Here is a 27,546-nt window from a genome sequence, read left to right on the forward strand (position 1 = left end):
GGAAGAAAGCAGCTTTGACAACACAAACAAAACACGCCTCAGCCTGTCATCAGTTGGTCTCAGCTAGGCTGTCAGGTTTCTCTGGAATAGCTCAGGCATTTTTGGAATTTAGTTTGAAATGATCCTGAACTGAATGCAGGAAACTAGATTTGTGTGTGCTCACAAAGCCTGGAGGTATTGCAGTGCTGAAGAGGAGCAGTTCATCATAAAAGAGCCGGATGGATTTGTACAGTGGCAACAGAAGTCAGAATGAAAATCCACCTGCAGAGAGCCTGCAGCTGATGGTTTGCTGGTTTGAGGACGCAGATTCTGAGGACATCCTTGAAAAGTCATCTGAAGATGGTTTTAGTGATGTTCTTACCTACAAATGTGGAAAAGCTGATGCAACAGGCTGGTAAGTGATACCTGCTATCGGTGTTGCCATTGCACAGAAAGTTAGTGTAAGACGGATGGCTTTGTTAAACCAACCTTCCAATTGCTACACAGGGTTGTGGCACTTTGAGGACTTCAAAAGCACAGTAAGCACACAGTTTCAACACTGCCCTTCTCTCTTCATCCCCTTACCCCCCAACTGCATTACCAGTACTGCCTTTGCTGTTAGGCTATTCCCACCCTCCCCATGAGCAAACACTGGTTTTTCTTTTACACTTCTCCACAGGGGATGCCTCAAAGTGAGTTGTACAGGAGGGCTGTTAGGCAGATTTACTTGGCCCACGCAGACCCCATCAGTTTACAAAACTGTAAAGCATATTTCTCAAATGTGTGCTTTTTTCTTCTTCTTTTCCCATCGTTTTGCAGAAAAAGTTTTAGCAAATTAAAGAAGTAAATCACCTACTGTCTGTTTCAGATTGCTTTTAAAATAAAACCAACCTTCTTGACATTCTTCCCTGATTGGAGGCAATATTTTCCAACTTCTTTCCAACTCTGCAGTGCAGCAGAAATTGTAGTTTCTCTGTAACAGCTGCTACATCCATTATCTCATAACTGTGACACTCACTGTTGTTTGTTTGTGAAAATCTGTGAAAGTAACACCTAGCACAAAAAGTCCCATCTTACCCAGTTTCAACATCATAACCACTTAACTGAATTTAATTTCTTTTCTAAACTACAATTTTTTAAAGTTTATTCACTTTCCATGTTTGTATTTTAGCTCTTGTTAATAAGTACCACAAATAATAAAAGCATGCATATGGATTTTAATTATGTGAGGCTGTGTTTTTATTTTCATGCAAAAATACATAATCAGCTTTTGTCATCTGACACACTTTGCACCTTAAATTTCAGAATAAATAATGAATACTTCTTTGCATTCACTTTCAGACATAGAGAAGTCTGATGATTCACTCACCTTCTCGAAAGTGGTGATTAATTCTTCATTACTTGCAAAATAACGCTGGCAAGAAAACAAAAAGGTATCCTGAAGTGACACCTGAGAGGAAAGCGGAAGTTGTACAACAATGAAGCCACACAGGAGCTGGAACAGAATTTTGGAAAGGATTTTGCAAAATAAATAACCAGAGGCAGCAGAAACAACAAAACAAGATTCCCTCATGCATCAGCAACAGTCTGCATGGTTCACCTTCAGGGGACACCTGTGTCACCTAAGGAATACAAGTGTCTCCTTCTCCAGTCTCTTTCACATTCGAAAGAACTTCAGAGATTGTAAATATCTGGAGGTTCTCTGGCAATGAACAATTCCAAGAACTTGGCTGGGCAACTGTTGCCCGTGCCTAGAACTCAGCAGCTATTTTACAAAAAAAGAAAAAAAAAAAAAGGCAGCACAGGCCCCCAAATCCTCTATTCACAAAACCAATAGCTGTTTTTACAGCAAAATTGCACATCACAAGGACACCACTAATTTTTAATTCTGTTTCTGTCTGTGCTTCATATATTCAAAAATCCAAACATGCTACCACTCTTGAGAGAGCAATTATATTTACTTTCCTCCTTACAGGGAATGAACAGGGGACTATTCATTAACCCTGATCGTACATCTTCATCCACGTTTGTGGCATCAGCACATTTTTTTCTTCTGAACATATGCTTATAAAACCTGTATGCCATATAAATATAAAATAACACTTTCAACAATGAGACCAGATAATGACATTGCCATGTCACGCATGCCTGCCCATTATCTTTTCAAGTTTGGGGTTGATCAGTATCTTTTGGAGTCAATAAATGCACTGCGCCTAGTACCAGTCTAAACTACCTCCAGATTCATTTGCCAAAGTTCCCAGTGAGAAAGCCAGACTTTTAGGAGTTGCATTTGTCAGCATCAACTGACTTGGCAGCACTTAATCAAAAGTGTGAAGGCCACAGAGCCACGTGAGTGCCAAGTTTCTGCACTGCAAGTGAGCACTCTGGCCTTTCAGGGCTTGACTGTGATCTTTCAAAATAAACCTCCAGAAGGGTTTGCCTTTGCTGAGTCACTTCAGCCAGCAATGGTTCCATGAATCTGCTGGCTGTGTTGTGTTGTACAAGAGGTGACACAGCTCTGCTGTGGTCAAAGCACTGGGCTCCCTGAGGAGAGAGCACCTGCAGTACTGGCATTGCCTGGATCCATCCACACTGAGGTGGACCCATTGTTCTTGCTCCTCAAGCTCAGGCCAGCTTCAGAGAAACCCAAAAGGGTTGGGCTGAAGGGTCTTTTGGCATACTTACCTCTCACTCCTACGTATGTTCCCAGTCATGGGCTTGGATCACAAGCACAGGCACACAGACACAAAACACACAAGTTGTCCTGCATGACTGGGATGAAGATTTAACTCAGACTGTTGTAAAACAAAGCGAAATAGTCTACAGCCTCAGCATTACTTTTGAGCTATCTGGCTTTTAAAACATTCTCAGCAAAACATTCTTCTATTCCCTGTCCTTGATAATGGATCAAAAAGCAATTCACATGGTAGGGTATAACACACCACTTTGTAGTTTCTGCAGGAAAAGTAATATTCATGGATCACATTTACATTTTGTGCATTACTCATGTTCTATCTCTTTCTTTTATAAAGATTTCAACATCAAAACTCCTTAGTGAAGCTATTTAAAACTGCTTAATGTTCTCTGTAATCCACCAATCATTGCTTTTTAATTTACCTTCCTGTATCATACTGCCCTTACAAAAAACCACAAATTTCATTGTCAGTTTCTCCTTTGTTCTTGTATTACCTATGCTGACCTTCTATCTTTATTGCTTTTTTCACAGCACTTTGAATAGCAGATGCTACTCTTCAAAACTGTTCTCTTCTTGCCTGCTTGTGCTTTTAGTCACTTCTATTAAATTAGTTTTTAAGCAAATGTGGGAAGCTACAGAATCACTTTGTCTTAAAACAGTGAAGGTTTAATATTTGTATATAGAGTTTTAGGAAGACAATATTCTTTAACTGCAGGTTAAGTACGTGAATTAAAAAAAAAAAGAAAGCAATTGAGGAAAAATGTATTTTCTCTATTGTGTTCCTAGTGTTTATCACTTAGAACCACATTATCATCAGACAGACAAAATGCACAATAAAAAAGATTCTATAATTCTTGCATACATTTAAATAGCCTCCATGATACTCTTGAAAACACTTGTTTTACTGATCTGTTTAGTACCTATTCCCATTTTCATAGATGGCAACACAGCTCAAAATTCCAAAATTGAAAGAACAGGTGAGCTATGAGAACTGCAAGAGGAAAAGAAATTTTAATTTAAGCCTAATACATTAATTTCTTCCAATTATTTCAGCTGAACACTTTGAAAAATCCCCGTGTATGGCTTGATGCAGCTACACAGATTTTCTTCTCTCTCTCTTTGGCTTTTGGAGGGCTTATTGCATTCGCGAGCTACAATCCAGCAAAGTGAGTAGAACCACAGCCTTTATTATCTGGCTGAATTCTTGCTGCATTTTGTTCAATTTCTTAAATTTTAAAAATATTTTTCTTAATTTTTCTAATGGATCTTTAGAAAAGTGTCTGTCTTTCTAACAGACAGATTTTCTAACTAGATTAGAAAGATTTTCTTTCTAATCTAGATTTATTTTTTCTCCACTAGAATTTCCAACAGAAGGGGGAAGGGGAGGGAGGGAGAGAAGAAATTTTAAAAAAAGTTTGCAGAAATAACTGCATCACAGATAAGAAAATCTGCCTAATCATTTAACTTATTTGAATGCCATCTCTAGAAATGACTGTGAAAAGGATGCTGTGACAGTAGCAATTGTGAACAGCATGACATCCCTCTATGCTTCCATCCCAGTCTTTTCTGTTTTGGGGTTTAAAGCAACCACAGCCTACTGGGACTGCTTGGACAGGTGAGAAAGCTGTGTTCCAGTGCCTAAATATATAATGTGATAATGTGTTATTTGAAAGACATGTATTTAGAAAATTTATTTTCATTAGAAAAGAAGAACATCTGTATGGAGAAGTTTAATGCAAAAATATAAAGTACTATGGGACTGAGTCAAGGATGATAATTTGTAAGAATAAAGATAAATTGCAGAACAACCCATTTCAAGTAGTGCATCAAGGTTTGCACCTTACTCTCAGGATAGCATTAGAAGTAGTAAAAATCCCCTCCTTTTTCTATTTCATTAGAAATTTATTTCACTAACTTATTAAACACAAGTAGTAGAAATGGTCTGGAGATCTGATAAAACAAAAATTATTTAGAGACTGAATCTGCATAAAGTAGTCAGAGTTTCTGTCTGAGACAACATTAAATAGTCTGAGTATTTTCTACTATTTTATATATAAAAGCTGTCAATTAATATTTTCCTTTATATTGTAAATAGCAGCACAGAAAGTAAACACAACTTTGAAGTAGCACCTGAATACACAGCATAGCACTTCCAGCCACATCATCTGCAAATTTTTAAACTAAAGTTTAAATGTGTTGGCTTCTCTGGCAGGAACATTATCAATATCATCAATGAATTTGATCTTCCAGAAGAAAGCATCATGCGACAGAACTATACATCCTGGATTAGTTTTTTGAATTCATCATATCCAGAAAAAATTGCTGGGCTCAAACTGAAAAGCTGTGATCTTCAAGAATTTCTTGATCAGGTACCATAATTGATTACAACAGGTAATCCTTAAACAAAGTTACATAGAAGGATTCCTGTCTTCCTTTTTCTTGTAAGTACATGAACTCTGTTCTACCTGCAATGATATATTACAAATAATCATGCAACAAATCAATCTTTCAACATTTGAAGTAACAATACTGCTGCAGGATAGTCTGAATGTACAGCTGCCTGTTACAGCAAACAAAACTACATATTATTACCACAAAACTGATCTTCCAGGGTGCTCCCACCAGAAGTCTACCATGGACACTAGATTCAGTCCTTGTTCAGTTTACAGAAATAAGCATAATGGAGGAACACATCTAAATGAAAGATTATGGAAAAAGGATACTGAATGGGAATTTTCTAAATCTGTATTTAGGAAAGTATCAAAAAATCCATTACAATGTACACTGTTCACCACCAAAGTGCATCATGAGCCTCTCCTTATTTTCCAACCTACCTGAAACATTTCCCCTACCACTAAACACAGATGTTTCTTGTCTGTTTTCTTGTCCTACCTCATTCCACTTGCTCCAGGGATGCTGTTTGGCAGAGTCAGTGTGTGCTAATGCACAACAGGCCTAACATACAGTAATGGTAAATTAGGCTATTTTACTCATATGATGGAGAAGTCCAAGAACAACATTCCAGCCCTGGTACAAGTCAGCTTCTTTTGTGTCACTTCTTCTGATGGCATCCATTTCCGATTTACATTTTTAAATATTTTACTTCCAAATTATAGCAACATTAGAATTTTTCAATGCTCAGATTTCAATATCCTTGTCCTTGGGAGACTACACCAAAGAAATTTGGTTGAAATTGGCTTTTTCCCTATTAGTCTTTTCTGCCTTAATTAGTCTTTTTCTGCCTATAGGGGATTTTGTGACCAATGATTCACAAATTCTATTGGTGTTAAGAGAGACAATCGTATTCTTATTTACACCTCTTTTTTCCAGAAGCTACTGCATCATAGATTTTTAAAAAGCACATTTAGGATGGTATTAGCAAAACAATTTCTATTACAATTACAGCTCTCCAGTCTACTTTACTCTGAACCCATCTCTCTGTGCAGGCTAAAAATTCTGCTCTGTGATTGTCTAGATATCCTTAGAATACTTAAAATTAAACTCTCTACTGCCCATTTGCTCAAATGCTGGCTGCCACAGAGGGCACAGGGTGACCAGCCACCTTGACTCCAGAAAAGGACAGCACTGTGTTACATAAAGATGCATCATAAAGATGCATGAGAAATGACATTGTAATGTGTATTTGTATCTGTTTGTGAATGCTGCAGAGTGTCTCAGGAACTGGCTTGGCTTTCATTGTTTTCACTCAAGCTATCATCCTCATGCCAGGCTCCCAAGCCTGGGCCATCCTGTTTTTCATCATGTTGTTCAGCTTGGGCCTTTCTTCGATGTTTGGAAACATTGAGGGTGTCTTCACTCCTCTTCTAGAGCTTCAAATTCTACCTAAATCAGCACCTAAAGAGCTATTGTCTGGTAAGGTATTGCTTTGTTCAAAGAAGGTGACTTCCTTATAGATACACAAACCATTAACTGCTTAATTAATATCACAGATGAATTCATAATTTTTTGCATTAATTTAGCTGAATGTCACAGTGTAAGTAAGTGGATTGTGTTTGCAGAAGATAAGCAGAGAGATGAGGTAGCAGCTATGGCAGAAGCTGTCAGGTGACAATATTATAGTGCCTTGGCCGGTTTTTAATTAGTTTGCAAATTAAACTGCTCCAGTCTGAGAAAGCTTGTTAAATTGCTGTTTCTGGAGTCCAGTCCACTCTGAGCTGTTGCAGTCATCAGGAAGAGCCTTGCCTTCTCCCTTAAGCCTTTGGCACTGATACAAATCACTTTAAGGCACCCAGTGACATCAGCTGGTCTGCCATAACCACCTGCACTTGAACTTAGCACTGTAAGAGAGGTCATTCACACCTATTTCACCCAGGTTTATGCTGCTACAGAGTCACATTTACTGTGAACATGTCAGAGTAGAAAATTACCATTCGAAAAATGAGGAATGAAGGTGTGTGATTCTGTTCTGGCACCAAAATTGGAATCTTCTCAATCAGCCAATTATTGAACAAAACCTGCTCCGTAAGAACCAGACTCAATTAGAGTCTGAGAGATCCTACTATGAAATAGGTCCAGAAAAATCTATGACAATTGCAACTAATAGACTAATATTACTGCAATGTGCCCTTTTAAATTCTTATGGGAAATATTGCTGTTATGCCTTTTGTAGAGTCTTCCCATGGTATCTAAATTGTATCCCTAATTTTAAAATTTTTCATGTAAAAACATTTTTTCCCAACTTGATGAGTTAAAAATATTATTTTAAAACTGATTTTCCAATTGTGAACTTTAAAACATTTTTAAAAAGTCTGGAGCCAATATTTTACAGAATTGAACCAAAGGCCATCTCAGAGTTAGAAGCAATTAGCAACACACTAGAAAGAGGTACAAACTGAGTTGCAGCCAATGTCTATGCCCAGCAATACCTTTATTCGCTCCTTTCCTTCCCACTTGTTCTCTCAATTATCCCAAATCTAAATCTTGACTAAAGGGGAACTGGCTGTACAGAAGTGTGCTGAAACCCAAACGACACATGCTGGAACATAAGGGACACACACATTTGTATCTCTGGGCTCTTTGAGGAAATAGGGACAGAAATGCAGGGGGCCCTTACAATTCCAAGGTGGCACCTGCCTGCGGTTTAACCCTATGGCTGCATGGAAATGAGGCACCTGAAACTCACCACAGCAGTCAAAAATGAACACTGGCTCACAGCACAGCCCAGGCTGTCTGATGGAAGAAGTATGAACAACTGAAGTACACTCTGAGTCACATGAATGCATTCCTCCTTCAACAGTGGTGCCCTTGGCCAACACACAGGGGAAAATTGAGTTTGGGAAGTGGTATTAGCTCCCCTAATGAGGAAACACCTTTTGTATCTCCACAGAGAGGGAGAGAACAAAAATTATTAGAAAAAGAACAAAGCAATTTAGAACAAAAATAAATCTACCTAGTTCAGTATTCCAGTAACAAAGATATCTTTTTTTCTTCAGGTATAATATGTCTAATTAGCTTCCTCATTGCTCTGTGTTTTACACTGGGTTCAGGGAGTTACTGGATTGACATTTTTGACAGATATGCAGCTTCAGTGCCTCTTCTAGTCATCGCTTTTTTTGAAGTGATTGGAGTTGTGTACATCTATAAAATTAAAAGGTATGTTGGAAAGAGATGGAATGTTTTCTTCTAAGACATAAATGCAGCTCAGGTTGCAGCAACCTTGACCCTGACCTGATTTGATTTGGTGCTGGTAACTGAGACATTTTCCTAGCATGCTGTTTGTTCCCTTGGCAATTTTGTCTTTTTATGGTAAATATCTGAATAGTTTACAGAACTGCTGCAATATTATCATCATTTATTTAAGCTGAGAAACCTTACACTAGATGCTCAGGTAATTAACTGACAATGTAAATTGGTCATCCATCTCTGGTATAGCTCAGTAAAGACCTACTTGGATGATATTATTGTTTACTCAAGCAAGCAGTGTGTTATTAAAGAATGGTATGGAATAGAAAAGATTTACAGTGCTGTGCTCTGTGTTTCCAACTTACAGGAAGCTATAAAACAGGGAAACTGTTACCACTCTAGCTCTGACATCATCATAAACATGCCCTCTTTTACAAGGTTCAGTGAAGATGTGGAATGGATGACCGGAAGAAAACTCAGTCTCTTCTGGCAGATCACATGGAGGTTTATTAGCCCTCTGCTCCTGCTAATTGTCTTCATGGCCTTTGTTACTCTTCAGATGCAGAAGCCACCAAGCTACACAGCCTGGAACCCTAACTATGTATGTGCTCAAATATTTTTAGCACTTAAAGGAAGAATTACCTATTTTCCTCCTTTACAAGATCCTTTAATATTATTGTTATCTACTGCTTACCCATTGAAAATAGCTTGAAGTCATGTAGTGTTCAGAATGAGAAGACTCAAGTGTGCAAAGCGGTTACACATACTAAAACCTGTCTCCTCTTGAGGCCACCTGCTTATCCCATATTTCTTATGGATGTGTGTAATGCTCAGAAGTGTTGAAGTGAACATGTCACAGACATCCCATACCCACAGGGGGTTCAGAGATAGAACAAATACCTGAGCAGAGCTTTACAGCTGCAAAACAGATGTCAGGGATGAAGGCATTTCTCAGTGAGAGCTACCAGTATCACTGGGGCCCTGGTGGATATAGGAGCGTGTACTTTAGACAGGCAGACAGGGAGGCAGTGGTCTGAATACAGTGTTGGTTAATTCAGCAAAAAAGACATGTGCATGCTGAGAACATTTCAACTGGATGTCACTGTCTCACATCAACTGCAGTTTCTTTGACCCCTCTCACATACATCCTTGTGTGGGGGTTTGAAGACTGATTCTGTTCCTAAACTATATGAGGATCACACAGCAGCAGTGTCTTCCCCAAATGCCATCAAGTATCCATCTTCCCAAATAAAACTCATAGCCACAGACTTGCAGGAATTGCTCTATCATCATTCCCTCAAAATCTCTGATATACAACTTCCCTATTTGACAAAGAACATACTCAGTAATTGCTGAAACCAGTTAAGCTTTGAGTACAACAAGAACGAACATAATTTCACCAAGAGAGGGTGAAGATCTGATAACCCTTGGGCAATCCCCACATCCTTAGGAATGCGTTGCAATTCCAGCTGTACATCTTTGAAAGTGTAAAACATTTACAGCTGACTACAGACCCACAAGAAGGGTTTGCAGAGAGCACAGTCACTGACTGCTACTGTAGACAGAGTAAAACTTGCTATCCTTACTAAGATAGTGTAAGAAAATAAAAATAGAAATCATAGCAAAATCTAAGTGTACCTACAAATTATTTCTTTTGCTTGCTTTTTTATCTCCACAGGAAGGCTTCCCCATGAAAGAGGAGAAAGTTTATCCACCTTGGGTCCAGGCCATTTGTGTGCTGCTGGCTGCCCTTCCTTGCGTGTGTGTACCTCTGGTAGCGCTCTTCCACCTGGCCAAACAAAAGCGCAGGAGCAAGGAGCCAAGCCTTGTACCACCAGAAGTCTCCTCCTGTCAGGAGGCTAACAGTAACTTTTCTCATCCAAAAGAATAAACATCCATTGTACCTGTGCAATGCAAAAATAAGACAGCCTTTGTTACACATTATTAGCTGTCATTTAGTATCATCCAACCAACCTGGGATACAGTTCATATGCTAACAGCAATCACCACACTCTGTAAACAATGCTGTTGTGTTTCCTTCAATTTCAACCAATTTCACAGCTTCATGTATCTCTCCAGCCAGAATTTAAACTTAGAAAGCCTGTCAAGTATTGTTGCTGGCTTCTGTCTTTCTTCATTTTTAAAATACTGGTCTATTTCCAAGGATCAGCAACATAGATTGCAACACAAGGACGCACAGTTTTATTCACTGCCCTGCCCCTCTGCTCCAGGAGACGGAGAATGGGAGCCCTCTAACAATAAGGACTGCTCCTTACCAGTACACTCTAATTTTTGTAAATCCTATGCACACTTAAACAGCAGTCATGTTGTGATTATTTCATATTCTCAAGCATTGCAAGGAGCAAAGATAAAGCATCAGCAGGTAAAAGAATGTTAAGTAAATTTGAGCAATTAATTCTGCACAAATATCTTAGCAGTTTCCAGAATTTATTGTAGTGGAAAATATTGTAAAAACAAAATTCCTATTTTTTCCCCTTTTATTTCTCATACTAAACACAATAGCTGAATAGCATAACAAAAATGCAGATGTATAGCAGCCTTTCAGTGAGCTGCAACCTTACAGGACATGACAACAAAATTAATGTTTACTGAAAAACAGGATTTCCTGTACTTGGCTGCAGATCCTGGCCACTCTCTAGGGCTGGGAGATGAGGATTTCTCTTGTCACAATACCTAAGGAATCAGCAGCCTCTGAAAAAATATGGAGAAAGTAAGTGAGGATAAAGCATGACATTGCCTTCAGGCTGAGTAACCAAGTCAAGGAAGAGAAAGGACTAAGGTTATAAAGCTGTAAATACATCAATAAGAATTTTTAACTAACTAAAGCATATGTTTTATATTCATGTTTCTGACTACACATCACTAAATGTTCATTAAAATCCTACAGTCAACTATATGCAGCAGGTTTAAGTAGTCAGAGTTCTGTTCTTAAACAAAAACACATCCAACTAAAATAGAGAGAAGCTGAGAAAATAATTAAACTAGATCTAAAAGACTTTAAAATCTATAACTCCATCTTGAGTCACTGTCACGGTATCCAGACTTGACTTTTGAGCTGTCCCTTCCATTCAGCAGAAGGAAGGCTTTATGGATCACCAGACATGCAGTTCAACCCAGGACAGGACTCTGGGGGAGGACATTTTCAGCTCCACTAACTACAAATGATGGCTGGGAAACACAAGCTGAAGTTACTGTTTAGCTCAAGTAGGCATGTAGAAAAATGCATTGAGCAACTCTTGCATGAACGCTGCTTTTCTGTTGTCAGTGCACTTCTGATGTTACCTCTACCAAAATTCCAAAACTGTAGCCTTATTCCAAAAAAGGTAGTGCTAGAGGTTCCATTCTTATTCATGAAGAATAAGATGATAGCCTACAGATACATTTTTCTCCTGAATAGCTTGACTGAGTTACTGGAAGGAGCACGTATATGCAAACACCTTCCACTTGCTCTTTTCCCAATCTTTTACCTACATATTCCATCAAATCTTCTTTGCTCTAATACCCTGCTGCGAATTCATCATGTTCCAACAAACAAGACTTTCCTAGAATTGTCTAGGCTGCAAGAACCACCTGGGTTCTTTGGGGGTAAATCAGTAAAAGACACAAACACAGCTATGGTGATGTTCAGCCTTAGACAGAATCCACAGCCCTAAAACAAGGAGATCAATCGCCTATTAAAGGAAAAAGCCTCAGGAGGAGCATTGAAATAGCACTATAAATAAGGACACACCCAAATTATCATAATACAATAAACAGCTGCAGAAAGAAAAGCATAATCCTTCTGGAACACAGAGGAGTTTTCTACATTGTGAAATTTGACACCTACCTCAACCTGAGATTCCCAGTCCACATTTCCTTCCCAAAAGGCAATAGTGAAGAGAAGGACTTGTTTGATGGAAGCATCCAAGATACTCTGATCTCCCCTAAAGGGGCTTCTGTCAAATTCCTTCCTTACAGCTCTGTAAACACACTAAAAACAATGTTCAGCCCTATTTCTCCCTCTCCCCATTTAAACCCTCCAGCAAGCTCAACTTCCTGAGTAGTTTGCAACGTTTGCAGTGCAGGGAGTTACTTTCAGTGGTTTGGCTCTCAATCCTTCTACTTACCTTCTCTTAAATACTGAGACCTTAACCCTCACCGCAACTCAAAGATTTTGAAATTTTCCCAGCTGTACAATGATTGTTGAAAATCCACATTACAGATTCAGAACGCTCCTAAGGTAATTCATTTAATATTTCTGGATTCAAGTTATTCACTCTACCCAAACGTTTCCTGTCAGCAGTTGCTGTTTAACGCACTGCCTTGGTACCAATTAAGTAGAATATATTTTACCACCACAATGGATCACACTATTTCTTCTAGAACAGTTCTGTGCCACAATAGCTTTATGGAATATTTCTACCTTCCCAACATTATAAACATGTATTTTTAGAGCAAAAAACTGTATGCCTCTGCCATGGTTAAGCTATTACATAGCATTTTATTTCCAATTATCATAAACCACAGTAGCAACTTCAAGTTTCCAGTACAGACTGCCGACTCTTCTTCAAATCTCCACATTCTCCACTTATGAAAACACATACCAATTTCACTTTACTTTCCCTTGCCTTTTTGGGGGAAGGATATTTTTAAAGAAATAATCTTCTCTTGTGATTTCTACACTGTACTTGTATCTGTTTACAAACAGCTACTCTTTAAAACTGATGACTCAGCCAGTAATTGTTGGGAAAGGCTCAAACATCAGCTCGGAGAATTGCAAGCATTACCCTGTTTTCATTTTTACAAAACGCTTTCAGCTGAGACTACATCATAAGTTTATGTTCTCACAGAGAAAAATGGGCCAAGTTTACATTCCCTCCTTTCTTCATGTTGGTGCATCTTGCTGTCTCTTCATGCCACATGGTAAGCCTCTCCTATGCAATGTTGTTCCTGATAGTGCTCCCTCATCCAGTATCACTCAGACCACTGAGGGGCATAGGGGCATTTAAATGTTTGAGGTGCTGGCTGGAGAGCCAGAGTGTTGTTCTTCATCTCTAGTAGGAACAATTGCTCTGTGGCTTTTTAAAAATGTATTTTAAGAGTGCCACTTTGCAGACAGAAAAAACCCAAACCTGTATGACTGACTGTACATTTTGAACTGAGTTATGATGTTAAAGGACAGACTGCAATACTGCAATTCAACCACCAGTCCCTGTGTAGTGGGGATTTGCCAGGCATGAGGCAACCGTGACTTCTCTGGGCAACCTCTTTCAGCAACTCAACACCATCACAGTAAAGAATTTCTTCCTTATATTGAACGTAAACCAACTCCCAGTTTAAAGCCATTCTCCCTTTTTCTACCACTATATGTCCTTGTAAAAAATTTGGTTTTGGAAAGCCAAAGATATGCAAATAGAAAAGCAATATACTTGGTAGATTATCTAATCAAAAACTTTTGTTTTGTAGGTATAAATGCACCAGCATCATTCTGTACAACACTGTATTAAAAATATCACCAAGTATTCAAAATAAATAAAACATAAACCAAACATAATCAAATTTTGAAATATATTATTTGTGACCTGCAAAGCATAAAACTTCTAGCTTCTACATCTTGCCATGAAAGGCATTTGCCCTGTCCGTGCTTTTTGTGACACAAACCAGCATATTAAAGATTACTATAAAATAAAGGACCTGGAAACAAATATGTGTTATTGCAATTAACCAGCCAATTTATTACAAAATTGGCTGCAACACAGAGAAGTAAAAAACAGCCCTTCAAGACAACTCATTGAAACAAGAAAGTTAATATTTTTGTACAAAACATAGTTTAATGATTCCTTCATCAAGAAGATAAGAACTATGGAACATAAATTACTTCAAACAGCCTGTGAATTTACAAAAAAAAACACACGAACAAAAAAAACCCAAACAGGAAGGTATTAACAAAACTCTCTACTCTTTTTATGTCCTTGTAGGGTACCTGAGAAACAGACACATAAAACTTCTGGGTGAACTTGCTCTTGGCCCACTCTATCAAACTAAACTACAGAGATGTCACCTAAAGACACAGCATTTATTTTCAAACCTGAGAAAATTATGAAATAAACCTCAATGAGTTAGTCCAGGATAGCTTTGAAATCTTGACAAAGAGATGGTTCTGTCACTGCCTGCAGTAGTGCCACAGTATCTTCTGGGATCGTTTTGATTAGCCTCCTCTTACCTACCAAAACATCAGAAACAATTCATTACAACTGCAAATAACTATTCATTCTGGTTTAGGGAAAACGCTAATGAAGCAATGAAATCAATACTAGCTAAAACCACCTAAAAAGCTGAAACACCTGAATTATGAGGAGAAAAAAGCTATAATAAAATATGCTACGGCTCTTCCACACTTAAATTAGGCTAACAAATAAAAAGGTTCAAAACTGTATGTGAAAATATTAAAAAAGAAAATCAAGGAGCAAATTCCTCCTACGTTCTTTTTTTGTGACTTTTTTTCAGATTTGAAAATTTCATTACATTTTGAAAAGTGTAAGCCCATTTGTTCAACAACTTTACCCACCAAATAAGGCCTTCTGTTAAACCACAGTTACTTTGAAAGACTGAATGTCCCATCAATAGAAATATAATAGACAGCAAAAAGGACTTTTTACAGATTAGGAAGAACATGTAAAATCCTAGCAACAGTTTAAGTCCGTCACTAGACAGAGTCAGCAAAATTGTCAATGATGCAGAAAGCCAGAAGTACTCAATAAACATTTGCCCTGTATCTGAAAAGAAGACAGATGATGTATTTATATCTTATCATGATAAGGAAAGACTCTTGCTCCTTTCCCCACTGGTAATATAACAGGAGGGATGTTAAACAATAACTCTGTTTTAAATACTTAACTCTGAAGAATGATGACAACTCATGACAAGCCCCTGATGTTGACATTTAATAGGTTTGGAAACAGTGGGAAGAACCTCCTCCCCAAAATCTATGAGCTTGATTTAGATTCCCAGGGAGAGTAATGGAAAGGCACATGCAGGGACACAAGGGAAAACCACATTTATATCAAGTCCTGTCAACAACATAATCTTACAGAGGTAATAGGTTTTATACAGCCAATACAAACTCCAAAATTACAACAGAAATTGCAGCTGTTAAGTTGACATACGGGCCTCCACCAGCCTTGTTTATCTCTGTGCTACACATTACTGCAGCATGTAGAGATACTGAGCAAACTTCCAGGATCCCATCCCTGTCATAACTACTGACATCCACACATGCTACCTGATTTCCAGAAGACAAAACTTAAAATACCATGTTTAGAATTAGCTCTGACATCTCTACATAATGCTTAGCTCTCTAGTAACCTTTTCTACAAGATGATTTTTTTTTTATTACAATAACATGGCCCAGGACTATGTCTGGTGCAGGGCAAACAAAACTGATTTGTAACTGCATAGAAAACTATCAACATCTCTGTAAATGGATTTCAGTGCATGCCCAAAGGATCGGGACACTTAGTATAGTACCAAATTCAGAAGAAAACACAAATACAAACATTATGTACAATCAGGGACTGAGCAACAGCCTTCACCTATGACCAGAGACCTTGGGGATACAGAGATAATGATGCCCATTCACACCAAGGGTATGCATGTGACTTGTCACCACAAGATGTCTTTGTACAGCACCACCAATTATTATATCAACCTCTGCTGCACTGGTGGAACAGGGCTAATGCAAGTACAGGTAAGATTTTAAGCTGGCTATCAGCAAATGGAGAGATAGCATTTGAATTACTTGGACCCCAGAGATCTGTCAACCAATCACAGTGAAAGTTTCCATCTTAAAAGTTTCATAGTAAAGTCACAAGTCACAGCCTGCTAATTGTTCAGGCTACTTAGCAGCAGTTAAGCAAAGACTTCTGAAGCCTTGATCTCTCAGTAGAGTACCTGAAGTCTCAGATATTTCCAAAAGAAACTGGATTCTGGAGATAAGAGTAAATTGTCTTAACACTATGGATGTGAAGAACAGATTCTGCCTCAGAGAAAGTAAGATTTATGAAAGAATAGCTGAAAATTACTCTTTTCAAGAGAACGCCACCATTGACTTCCTACAGACCTTTGGACTTTTCCTGCTCCACCTCCACAATACTCAGGAAGTACAACATTAACAGGCTTCCCCAGGAATTCAGGAAGAAAGGGAATAACCTTTCTAAAGGGCAATTCTCACTGACAGAGAAGCCAACTGACAGGTGGCCAGCCTTCTCTTCCTGGGTAAAAAACTGTTCACAGAGTTAGGCCTGGACCACATGCAAGTTTCAGGTCAGTACTGCAGTTAGGCAAGTTAGGCAGTTTTATGGGTACAGCAGAAGGTACCTAGTGACAATTGCTATTCAGACTAGGAAAACTTCACCTCTACTTCCCAGCCCATTTTCCTGGCATCTGTGGTGGTGTGACTTTGTGGACAGCAGAGACCGCTCTTACTGATGCATGCAGCCATGGAAGGTGAAATTCCGCTGAGCAGTAAAGCTGCCTGGGGCTGTGCCTCCACCCTGGAAGTACTGTCAGATTAAACAGCAAAGCATGCACAGAGAAGGATGGTGGAACTTTGGCCTAGATTGTGGTCTGCCAGTCTAAGATCCCAAAAGCAAAACCTTCAGCATTAGAGATGAAAACTCAAATGTGCCCTATATGGATCTTAGAGAAGTGAGGCAGCTCCCAGAGAAGCCACTGTCCTACTGGTTCTATCTACTGCATTCTCTGCTTAGCTCTTCAGTCCCTGTCCCCTCCAAGTGAAGCAAGCAGCCCTGCCCTGGCTTCTCAGCAGACTCGGGGCCTCTGGTTTTGGTGTCAGTGTGTAACAGAGAAGGAGTTCCTCTGGGAAAGGCTGATGGAATTCTGCTCCACTCACAAAGTCCATAGCTCTCAAGAATGCGGCTATCGAGATCCCAACCATTGGTTTGCTTCCTGTGAAAGTGTCATCTTGATACATTCACACTGCACCACCAAAACTCAGACTCTGCACTCAGGCGTTGTTGCAAGCCTTTGATATGGGAAGGAAATGCTTCCTAAAAAAGAGCTGCTTTCTTTTTGGGGCACTGGACCTCAGTGCACCTATCAAAGGAAGCTTATAATATCTTTCAAATCAAATAGGTGTTACTCTGGAATGAGACCCAGGAATTTCTTGCTCTTGTATAACAAAACGGCCCAAGCAATGACTCATTCAGAGTGCAAATTACAGAGTCAGCATAGAGAGTCTGGCCGTGACTGCAGCTAGATTCATCACCAGCACTGGCTGCTTCAGGAAAACCTCTTGCTGTCCACTTTCAGTATCTTAAAACTGAAAATTCTATTATTTCTGGAGCTGGCCTGCAGGCAGACTGCACAGCTGTTATAGGAAAGAGCTCCTCAGGGCCCAGGGACACAGACAGCATCTTTCACCAAATGGAAGTGTCAGAGAAACAACAACATCACAACTCTGCAAGAATACAACTCTGCAAGAATACACATGCAGCAGAGCCAGTGCTTCTGTTTCCAAGTGGCTCTGGTGGCACTTTTTTGGGTAAAAGTTTAAATTGTGGGAGGAGCTTTAGTTGCCAGTTAATCTACATTTTTTAAAATAGAAGCTTGAGTGTTTGTATTTCATTTAGTTGAACCTGCTGACAATACATACATGATTAACACAGTCTTATTAAGCCTTCTGAGTGCCAAGCATCAACTGTCCTGTGAGAATAAGGCTCTAGAAAATGCAGTGCTGGAAAGCATTTGAAGTTTTTAGTAAATTTGAATAAAATCAGGAAGATCATTAATGTACATCTGAGAACAACATTTTAGGATTAGAAAACTTCAAATATCCATTAGTTTATTCATTAAATAAGTTTAATTACAATGAACCATAGACAAAACTGTAAAAACAGCTGAATACTTACAGACTTTTAAGGATGTAAGCAGACATTTGTAAACAGCTTCATGATTTAACAACTTGACAGTGAAGGCATGGTAGCAGAGCCATTCTGCTACCTGAATAGGGAATATGCCAGATACACCTTTGTTATCTTTAGCAACCCCTAGAGATAGAAAAGGAAAATAATGTAACTGAAAATGATGAGCATTAACAAGTACATCTGGTCTCCTCCTTCTATAAAATCACCCCAGGACTTTTTACTAGGCACCTGTGCAGTCAGTGAAGTCTTGTGCATCAGCAGAAAACTAAGAAACTCATGCTTGAAACACAATCTTCAGAAAACTGAGTTTTAGAAGAAAAATGCACTGTGATTCTTATTATGCATTTCTCAATATTAATTCCTGATTTTTATCCCAAAATTACACCATTGGACTGCACATTCAAGACGTTCTATTTGTCTAAAAAAACTCCAAACAAATCCAATCCAAACCCACTGCTTCATTGCCATTAACATCCTATACCTGCATTTACTGTTTTCAGGATAGCATAGCAGCATGATGCAGTCTGAGAGATAATCCTTAGGAAGAAATCAGGATTTTTTCTAACTTGCTGGCTGAATGGCAACTGGAGAACACAGGCATGGAACCTGTTCACAAAAACAGCCTCTTTAATAAAAAGTCATTTGCAATTTCAAGTGAAACTATGACTACATAGCTTAGACACTATACAACATGTAAATGCACACAACAGTCTTTAGCTCAACATTGTCACTGCATGACACCTCTCCCATATATACACATTCCTGGAATGTCACACATAAATGATGCTTGTTTCTAAATTTTATGCTGAAAGAAGATCTTGAAGCCATTTGCCTTGGCAGCAGACTTCTCCTCTGAGGATAGCATAACTGTGTTATGTGCAGGGAAAACTAAACTACCCATTGTCACCAATTCCATATCACAGACCGTGCCACCAGAGAACACTCACATGAGAGAGAGTGAGAAGCAGCAGCAAAGCAAAACCCCACAATAAATTCTGTTGAAGTATGCAAGAAAATAGACTTCCAAATGATTTCACAGACCAGGACACTCACTCCTCTGACTATCTGGAAGCCAACTCAAGCCAAAAGTTTAAGAGCTGGGCACATCAGTGCTGTACTAGACAAACCCAATTACACTTCTAGGACAAGGAATACAGCTTGAACATGGACCAAGATGAACTTAAGAACAAAACCAAAATGTCCCTTCATAACAAGTGTGAGCATAGAAAAAGAACATCATCTGATTTCTGTGAACACTGCAGAACTCCTTGCACATTTTTGTGTTAAAACAATAAAAGCCCAATTACTTGCTGCTGCCAATCATTCCAAGTTTTCAATTTACATAATTTAGCATTTTCTTCCAACTTGCTTATCAGTTTTGATTTCTTTCCCTTATCTTTGTTTAAAACATTCACTTCCTCTACTGATCAAACCACGGCCACAAATGCCAAGATATTACCAGCTAAAGAGCAACTAAAAAGTTAGCAGCAATAAGAAACTACAATTAACTTTGTATAATGAAACCTCTCTTTACCTGGAGTAATACTGGTCAAAGTTCTGTATGACTTTAACAGATACAAAGTTCTAAATATAAACTGCCTAATATTTAACTAATCTAAATATAAAATGGTTAAGAAGGCTTCTTATCATACTCCTGAATCAAAACAGACAGGTTATGTTGAGGTCAGCTGTCAAAACCAAGACACTGAAAATCCATTTGGCAAAGTATCACTTGAACACACAAATCTAATATATTCCTGTATGCTAAACCTAACAGTATTACTTAAGAACAGTGTTGAAACAAGAATAACTTGACCCACTACTGACATTTACTACTGCACACATTATACATATATATATATATACTGCACACCTTCATGGCACACTTGTTTTCTGATTCATAGCTCCTCCATGTGGCAAGAAAGAGTAATGAAATACCGACACTTCAGAAGACAGTGACCCACCTGTAAGCCTGGAGTAAAAATATCTTATAGATGTTAATGAGAACTGTTCTAAGGCTGTTGATCTAGAACAGAACAGAAACAGAGCTATAAGAATATTTTAGTGGCATAATAGAATTTGTTGAAGATGTAGACAAAAAACATTTTATGTTAAACTTAAAAGATTTCTTTTATGCAACTAAGTTAACAGTGTTGTGAAGGATTAGTTCTGAAACCCTACACTTTATTGGATGTCAACATTCCCAGATTATATGGATTTCCTCTCAAAACAAACTTTTATGTTAGAACTCAAAGCAGTTTTAATGCTCTTCATCACTAATCACTATATTGCCAAATATCCATTATCATATTCCCACCTGTAAATCAAGAAATAAACTATGACATTTCAGTTTGAGGACTGCACTCAATTTGTATTTCATGTTTTTCCCAGCTGTTACACTTGAATTGAAGGAAAGACTTGATCTGATAGAAGTACAGCTGTAACTAGAAAAAAAAGTAAAAAAAGTAGTTAAACTTTATGGGCTAACAGATTAAATTAAATTCTGTAAAGTAAGCCTCATTTAACTTCCCATATTACAGAGATTTCCTGCTAATCAATGAACCAGTAGCTAAAAGATGACCATAATTAAATTAAATGTTGAAAGAGACTAGGCCCTGTGGCATTAAGGGTATTTAGCTAAGGGCTGACTTCAATATCTCAGGGTTGAAAAATTCAGCCTGCTAAAAAAAGCTAAATCGATAACCTTAAAAACAAACTAAATGTATTTCTTAAACACATTGTCTAGCCAGAACATTATTAATTACTCCAGTGACAATCATCTTATCTATATCTATGATCCATGCAATGTAGGAGCTTAGGCTTGAAGCCACCTTAGCTACTGGAACAACCCCAATGTTCCAGCTACTTAAGTCATACTTATCAAAAGCAAAGCCTTGAAACAAACACTGGTGGGCTTGGCAGTGCCGGGTTAATGGTTAGACTTGATCTTAGAGGTTTTTTCCAACATAAACAACTCCATGATTTGGGATTCTGATTAGTGCCTCCTAGACCAGTAGCATCAATACCCTTTTCAACATAAACTTTTTCTTTCAAGAACTCAGCTAGTGAATAAATCTCTTTGGCTGCTGAGTTTGGTCCTTTGCTATGGGAAATCATGTCATATAAATTCATTTCCTAAAGTGACCAAGCTTTTATGTTTAGGAAGACTACTGAGGAACTTTACCACCCTATTGGTGGAAAATTTCCTCCTAATTTTTCACTTAAATGCTTAAGGGCTGTTTATACTAAAAATGGTCAATAATGAAGCTAACGAAGCAACATTATCCTTGAGTTTAAACCAGTCTTTCTTTTTGTTCTTTATAAATATCTCGTAGCTCAGGGTCTACAGAACTTTTCAGTAGGATACATTATTATCCTGTCTGGACTTCTATGCCACTTCAGATTGTTTTGTCTAAATGGTCAAGGTTGCTAGTTTAAAGAAAAGTTCCCCATCCCACACATTCTTGCCCATCTGAAGTGTATCAGAGGGAACACTTCTGATGTTGAAAGGATTGCTAGCCCCTGTAGTCTATACCAAATTAATCCCAATCTATTTTGCAATTAATTCAACTACACCATTCCCAACACACCCTTGTGCTTCTCCCACTGGAGTGCACAACTCTATTTACCTGGAGTAATCGCAGTAAACCTCAAGTGTTTTTATATCTAATAACAAACCACACCATGGGATCAAACGACAATCTGGCAGCTGTTTAAATTTGGAACATCCTGGGATATCATCAACAGGAAAATTCACCACTGTCTTATTTGGGTTTATTAAAAGGCCGTACTCAGGAATACCTGTTGCTAGAGTCCTAAAACAGATATCAACAGTTAGGCTAAGCCCCCCCAGCAAAGCAGACAAAAACTGGCACCATGCTGCAAGACAGAAAATCTTGAACAAAAGGGCAGAAATCAAAGAATGAAGGGAACCACAGCCAACTCTTCAGGTTAAGGAACACAGCTAGAAATAAAGAAAGAGAAGACATTACAGGCAAATAAATATATAAAATAAACAAACTTGAGTATAATGGAGAAAAAATTTTACAGATTAATGCAAATTAAGCACATCAGCTATGCAACGCTTGAGTCAAGCTGTATAAACCACAGTCACAGAAACCTCTGAAATAAAAATCACTGGTAAAAGATGACATGTTCCTCTTTTTGGAAGTTAACAAAACCAAGGAGAATCCATATAACAGGAACCTCACTTATCTGATGAAAAGTCTTGAAGGGGAACATTTTCCCTAAGAATGTCTTCACTGCCAGATTACCTGCTACAGACTGGATCAGCAGTGTCATGGACAAGAAGCAGTTTGCCTAAATTGGTAATGTACTTATGTGCAGGCTTTAAAGAGAGGAAGAGCTAGGCTCCTTTTCTTGGGGAGTCATAGTCTTAATGCTGTCTCCTCAAAATTAATTTACTGAGTCCCCCAGTTCTAATACTACATTAGGAAAACCTGGTTATCATAGGATCTGATCTGTAAACAGTTGTGGAAATCTCTCACAGAAAAGGCTACAGAGAGAAGCTGATATAGAACAAAGATGCAGACAACTTCAAAGGGCAAGAAGGACAATATCTGCACTGCTACTCAAGTGACATTGTGCTGAAAAGATGTTATTAGAGATTAATAGCTTGAAGCCCTCACTGTTAGTTTGATTTTTCTGTAAACCCACAGATCCCTAGAAATTGCTTTCTGTTCTGATAAGGAAATGAGGATAAATGAAGTCTTCAAAACACACTACCACTATTTCATACAATTCATACTGTCCTTAACTGATTGTTCCATTACCTTTCAAGCTCACAACAGAGCTGCATCTTTGTGACTACTGAAAAGCATGATGCAACTGACAACACTGCAGATGCTAAGCTTTTCTTCAAGACCTGTCCCGTGGATCCTTTAAATTAATTTTGGCATCAGCAGAACTCCCCTAGGACTGACTGTACACTCCTATCTGCAGTAACCAGGAGCTTCTGGGATTCAATTTTTAAAGAAAATGTAGTTCTGAACCACAACAAAGAATTACTGTTTTAAAACTTCAGTGTGAACTGCATACTACCATGCTATTGGTATCTTCAGATACTCATCATGGAATGTTAACGACCTTGGAATTCTTAGCAATATTGGATTGGACCAGAGCTGCATTCTTTCCTGGGTAACAGAAAACAGCAGCATGAGTTCCCAATAAAAATATTTTGAGAATGTAAATACGGCATCTTAAAAAAATTGAGGGAAAATGGTTTTCAAAGACAACTGTCATCTGCTTTGGTTAGGCTGCAATACTAATTTTTGCTTGAAGCTCCACCAAGGTTAGTAGGTAGGTCCCTAATTTAAACTTTAGCAGGAATTGCCCAGTATGTGAACTGCAACAGTTTGTTAACTGACAATCAAGAATACAGTTTTAAGATTCTTCCCAAGCACAGGCTACTACCAAGGACTCCAAAATAGCCCTTGATTGTTAACTCATAAAACAAATACACCTATGTGCATAAAGATGATAAACAATTACATAAAAGATAATAACACTTACTAATTTGCAGACTATGTCTCTAACAGCATACCTTAGAAAAGTTCTTGCCTTCATTAAATGTGGTGTAAGCAGCAAAAAATCATCAATGAGACGTATTAGGACTCTGTAATCAAGAAGAAACCAATCTTAGATTTTTTTAAAACGCAGTCTTTTCAAAGTTTTTTCATACACTTCAGAGCAACAATGTGCCTGCCTATTTTAATTCACAAGATGGTAGAGGCCAAATTGAGGCTCATCAAGAAATATTGTTTTGCTTCTTTCCTAAACATAAATGAAAAAAATAAAATGAAAAACCAATGAGACCGGCTAGATGAAACATGAAAGGAATTTACAACATACAAACTATTCCACAATGGCTTCCCTGGATAAAGGGCTTTACACTTTTCTAAGGCAGAATTTGCAGTATTTTTCTTGACAAGACAAGGGAAAGAGGTGCCAGACAAGGTAGACAAGTAGATTCTTGGTGGGCTCTAACTCTCTCTTTGTTTCCCAGGTAATAACTTGTTTATGAAGCTATAGCTTGACTGTAAACCAGAGTACCATCTAGCACTGCAAAGGGTGAAGTTTTCCAACAGAATTCAGACCCCAAGCACGCCCATATTTTTCTGGTAAATCCTGCCTAGCAGACCACAGAGAGGTAGCTCTGGAGATGATGATGTACAGTCTCATCTTCAAAGCAAGAGTACTGCCATCACTATGCACCTTGGCCCAGCCAAGTCAATAACTACCTTATTCTTCTGACTTAAAGGACAAATTAAATCATCAAGATCATTCAACAGACACCTAAACAACATTCTAAAATCTGCTCTACATAACGACAGCCGCTACATTAAAGAGTGCATTCTTCTGAATCAGTTTCATAATTTCCCCTTTCTAAACACCCTTTGAAATCAACAGCTTTTCACACATCAGAACATCCTGAAGTCTGTAAGAAGTACTACTTTTACAGGGAAATGTTTAAAATTCTGACACCCAGCAAGCCTCCCAAGAAGAGACACCAGACACATGTACTTATCTGGAATATTCCCACAGTTCTTTTTTATTTTTTGGGGGGGGGGGGGGGGGGGGCGGAAGAATTCACAGCAATGAAGGGAGATGTCTGAACACAAGGTTCAGGGTCCAGCTCATGACTATATGCCCTAACCCAGGATTCAGATGGGGATCTGTTCATACAAAGGTAAAAGGAACCTCAAAAATTTTACAGCTAATAAATTGGTAAAGTTTTTATCAGACTAGCTCTCTGTCAACTTCCTAAGGAGCAAGCACGTGCAGGGCACAAAGACTGAGAAGATTTACCAAAAATCATACAGGGCTTCAAACAAGAACCAACATACCCCATAAAAATCTGCTATAAAGCTCTGACCTTGATAAAATGTTAAGATTTACTGACAGTGGATTGGAAAGCCCTCAGGCAGAAGCCCGGAGTATCAGTATCAGAAAGTATGTAAAAAACATCTCATCTTGTCTGAGGCGGAAAGACCACAGATTATGTGGGAAGGAATGAGACAAACTTCTTAGAAGTACAAGAGCAGCTTGTAAGACTCCTTACCGTGTCCCTTCTAAGAATAAATCTCCTACCAAAGATAGAAAAAAGCTTCTCTGCATTTTCTTCTCAGTCTTGCAATGGGGAAATTCTCCCCAAAAAACAACCACATTTTCACTGAAGCTGCAGAGATGTGCAGCATACTCCTAATGAAGTTGGAAATCCTTGAAATTCAAAACTAAATGTCAGAGAAAATTTCCAACAGTATGTACTACATATTATAAATTACTGTAACAGAGCACAGAACAAAGCATCCCTACCCATCCTGCTTTATTCCAGAGAGCCATTTGTTTTCCATATCTCCATAGAATAAGCTGCAAAGTAAGGTTGACAAAATGGAGCCCTGTGGAATTCCACAGCACTGTAAGTAGTACCTACCAAAGAATAAAAGAAAACAAAAAAGACATCATGTAACAAGATCACAATAGCTGTTAAATATTTTTTCCAAGTATAACATAAGAAATATGCTATATGTTTGCCAGTTAGCCTTAGGTTTTTTTTGTTCTTTCTTCTAAGAATCTATATAGAGATCTAGAAGTTTTAATTTTAACAGTGAAAAAAACCCACTAATTCACGTATTTCCTTTGTATTAACAAACTCCAGGAGACAACTGCCATTAAAAAAAGAAATTGCATAACTGATCTCAAACCACGATGCCTTCTTCTGCTGCAGACACATCCTTCATTCAAGTTTTTTAATTCTTTATGTTACATGTTACTGTGACAGCTTCAAGAGAAGTCTTCTTATACACAAAACAAAGTGCACTGGAAGAATTTTCTATGCTGGCATCAACCAAATGGGAATGGCTCACAAAACCCCAGGGAATTATTTTCACAATACTTCTCTGAAGCAGTGAGATACTATAATGTCCATGTCCCCAGTATTACACCACACAGCTTGGTGAAGCTGAAGAGAATAAATTTAGACCACATACTACTTTTGAGCACTGATCCTACCTGTATTTTCAGTCATCTGAAAACACTCCTGGCAGTGATTTTATTTTCTTACAGACTTTTGTTAAATGTATCAAATAGTATTAGAAGATTGCTTAGATAATCAGCTCAATAATCAGCATTTTTCTCAAAACATCAAGTTAGTGTTGACTGTGATTTTTTCAAGAGGAAAAGAGACATTTCTATTTATTTACTGAGCATATGGGGGTTTTTGTGACAAACAAGAACAAGCTACTTAAAAGGACTAAGTTCATTTCAGGACAAACAGTATTTTTTCAGTCAAGTTGTGACAGAAATTGAAAGTGTGAAGGTGGTTTTGTCAGGGTGTGCTTTCTCTGAAACCATTAAAATTCCATGAAGCATACTCACGTTGGTTAGTCATTATTCAAGTATGCCACAAGAGCATTCTTACAATCCTGCCAAAGGGAGTGTAAGCATCAATGCTAGAAAAAATATAAACATGCTTCTATGTGACTCTTTGAGAGCATTTCTCACTCTCCCTCAATCCTGTGAGATTCTAAAATAAGTGTGCTAAAACAAAGGTATTTTTTCCAGAGTTAGAAGCTATTCACTCTAACATAAATCACCCTGAATTTACAAATAGTGATCATGTAAGTACTTCTTTTTTTAGACATGGTACACATTTGCCACCTGGAGGCAATATAAGTACCAAGACAGTATCTCTACCAACACAACAAGAAATCTGCATTACTACTTTCTGAAACATGTGATTCTTAATTTTGGAGTTGCTAATAATTTAAATTCCTATTGCTACTGCCTTTTATTTTTATTGCAACTTGTCAAAGAGCAAAACCATTGCAACTTCAGGGAAATGACTAACAAGGCTTTTGCATGATTGCTAGGATGTTACTCTTGCTTTTGCTCACCACTATGGATCCCACTATTTTAAAGTATATTCCTTTTGAATTACATTTGCAGTTTTAAATGAAGGTTATTGCATATGCTATTGAATAGTATAAGTTATGAAGGTTATTCCCCATTCTATGGAATAATGCACTGTAAATAATTAACATCACCCAGGTAGGGAAGAGAAATTTTACTAAACATAAAGCTGACTCCAAACTCTTCATGCTTTTTTGGAGCTTAAACTGAAACACAAATTTCTCACTAATATGAAATTTAAAAATCTTTAAAAGAAAGCTATTCAAAAGTCCCCAAAGTCAATTAAACATATCCTCTTAACAAGAAATAAACAAACAAACAAAGCATACTATAATAGAATAACAAATTTCTTTT

The 27,546-nt window shown here is 38.0% G+C and overlaps 2 protein-coding genes across 2 annotated transcripts in view; one reads left to right on the top strand and one right to left on the bottom strand.

Annotated features, from left to right (window-relative positions):
• The window catches only part of LOC102070044 (sodium-dependent neutral amino acid transporter B(0)AT3), a 23,850-nt gene extending 13,568 nt beyond the window's left edge, over window positions 1-10,282 (top strand). Inside the window, exons 6-12 of the mRNA XM_005482937.3 lie at window positions 3,728-3,840; window positions 4,161-4,289; window positions 4,887-5,043; window positions 6,343-6,547; window positions 8,128-8,287; window positions 8,756-8,918; window positions 9,996-10,282. Of these exons, the coding sequence (XP_005482994.1) occupies window positions 3,728-3,840; window positions 4,161-4,289; window positions 4,887-5,043; window positions 6,343-6,547; window positions 8,128-8,287; window positions 8,756-8,918; window positions 9,996-10,208 (1,140 nt within the window). The 3' untranslated portion in view covers window positions 10,209-10,282. The remainder of the gene's footprint in view (window positions 1-3,727; window positions 3,841-4,160; window positions 4,290-4,886; window positions 5,044-6,342; window positions 6,548-8,127; window positions 8,288-8,755; window positions 8,919-9,995) is intronic.
• The window catches only part of TERT (telomerase reverse transcriptase), a 66,513-nt gene that overhangs the window by 13,380 nt on the left and 25,587 nt on the right, over window positions 1-27,546 (bottom strand). Inside the window, exons 9-16 of the mRNA XM_074546778.1 lie at window positions 25,597-25,710; window positions 23,825-23,896; window positions 21,891-22,076; window positions 20,579-20,705; window positions 20,226-20,287; window positions 18,743-18,867; window positions 18,247-18,384; window positions 1-14,540 (exon numbers count right to left, since the gene is read on the bottom strand). The exon at window positions 1-14,540 is cut by the window's left edge and continues 13,380 nt beyond it. Of these exons, the coding sequence (XP_074402879.1) occupies window positions 14,437-14,540; window positions 18,247-18,384; window positions 18,743-18,867; window positions 20,226-20,287; window positions 20,579-20,705; window positions 21,891-22,076; window positions 23,825-23,896; window positions 25,597-25,710 (928 nt within the window). The 3' untranslated portion in view covers window positions 1-14,436. The remainder of the gene's footprint in view (window positions 14,541-18,246; window positions 18,385-18,742; window positions 18,868-20,225; window positions 20,288-20,578; window positions 20,706-21,890; window positions 22,077-23,824; window positions 23,897-25,596; window positions 25,711-27,546) is intronic.

Source organism: Zonotrichia albicollis, chromosome 1 (genome assembly GCF_047830755.1).
Source record: "Zonotrichia albicollis isolate bZonAlb1 chromosome 1, bZonAlb1.hap1, whole genome shotgun sequence".
Taxonomy (NCBI): Eukaryota; Metazoa; Chordata; class Aves; order Passeriformes; family Passerellidae; genus Zonotrichia; species Zonotrichia albicollis.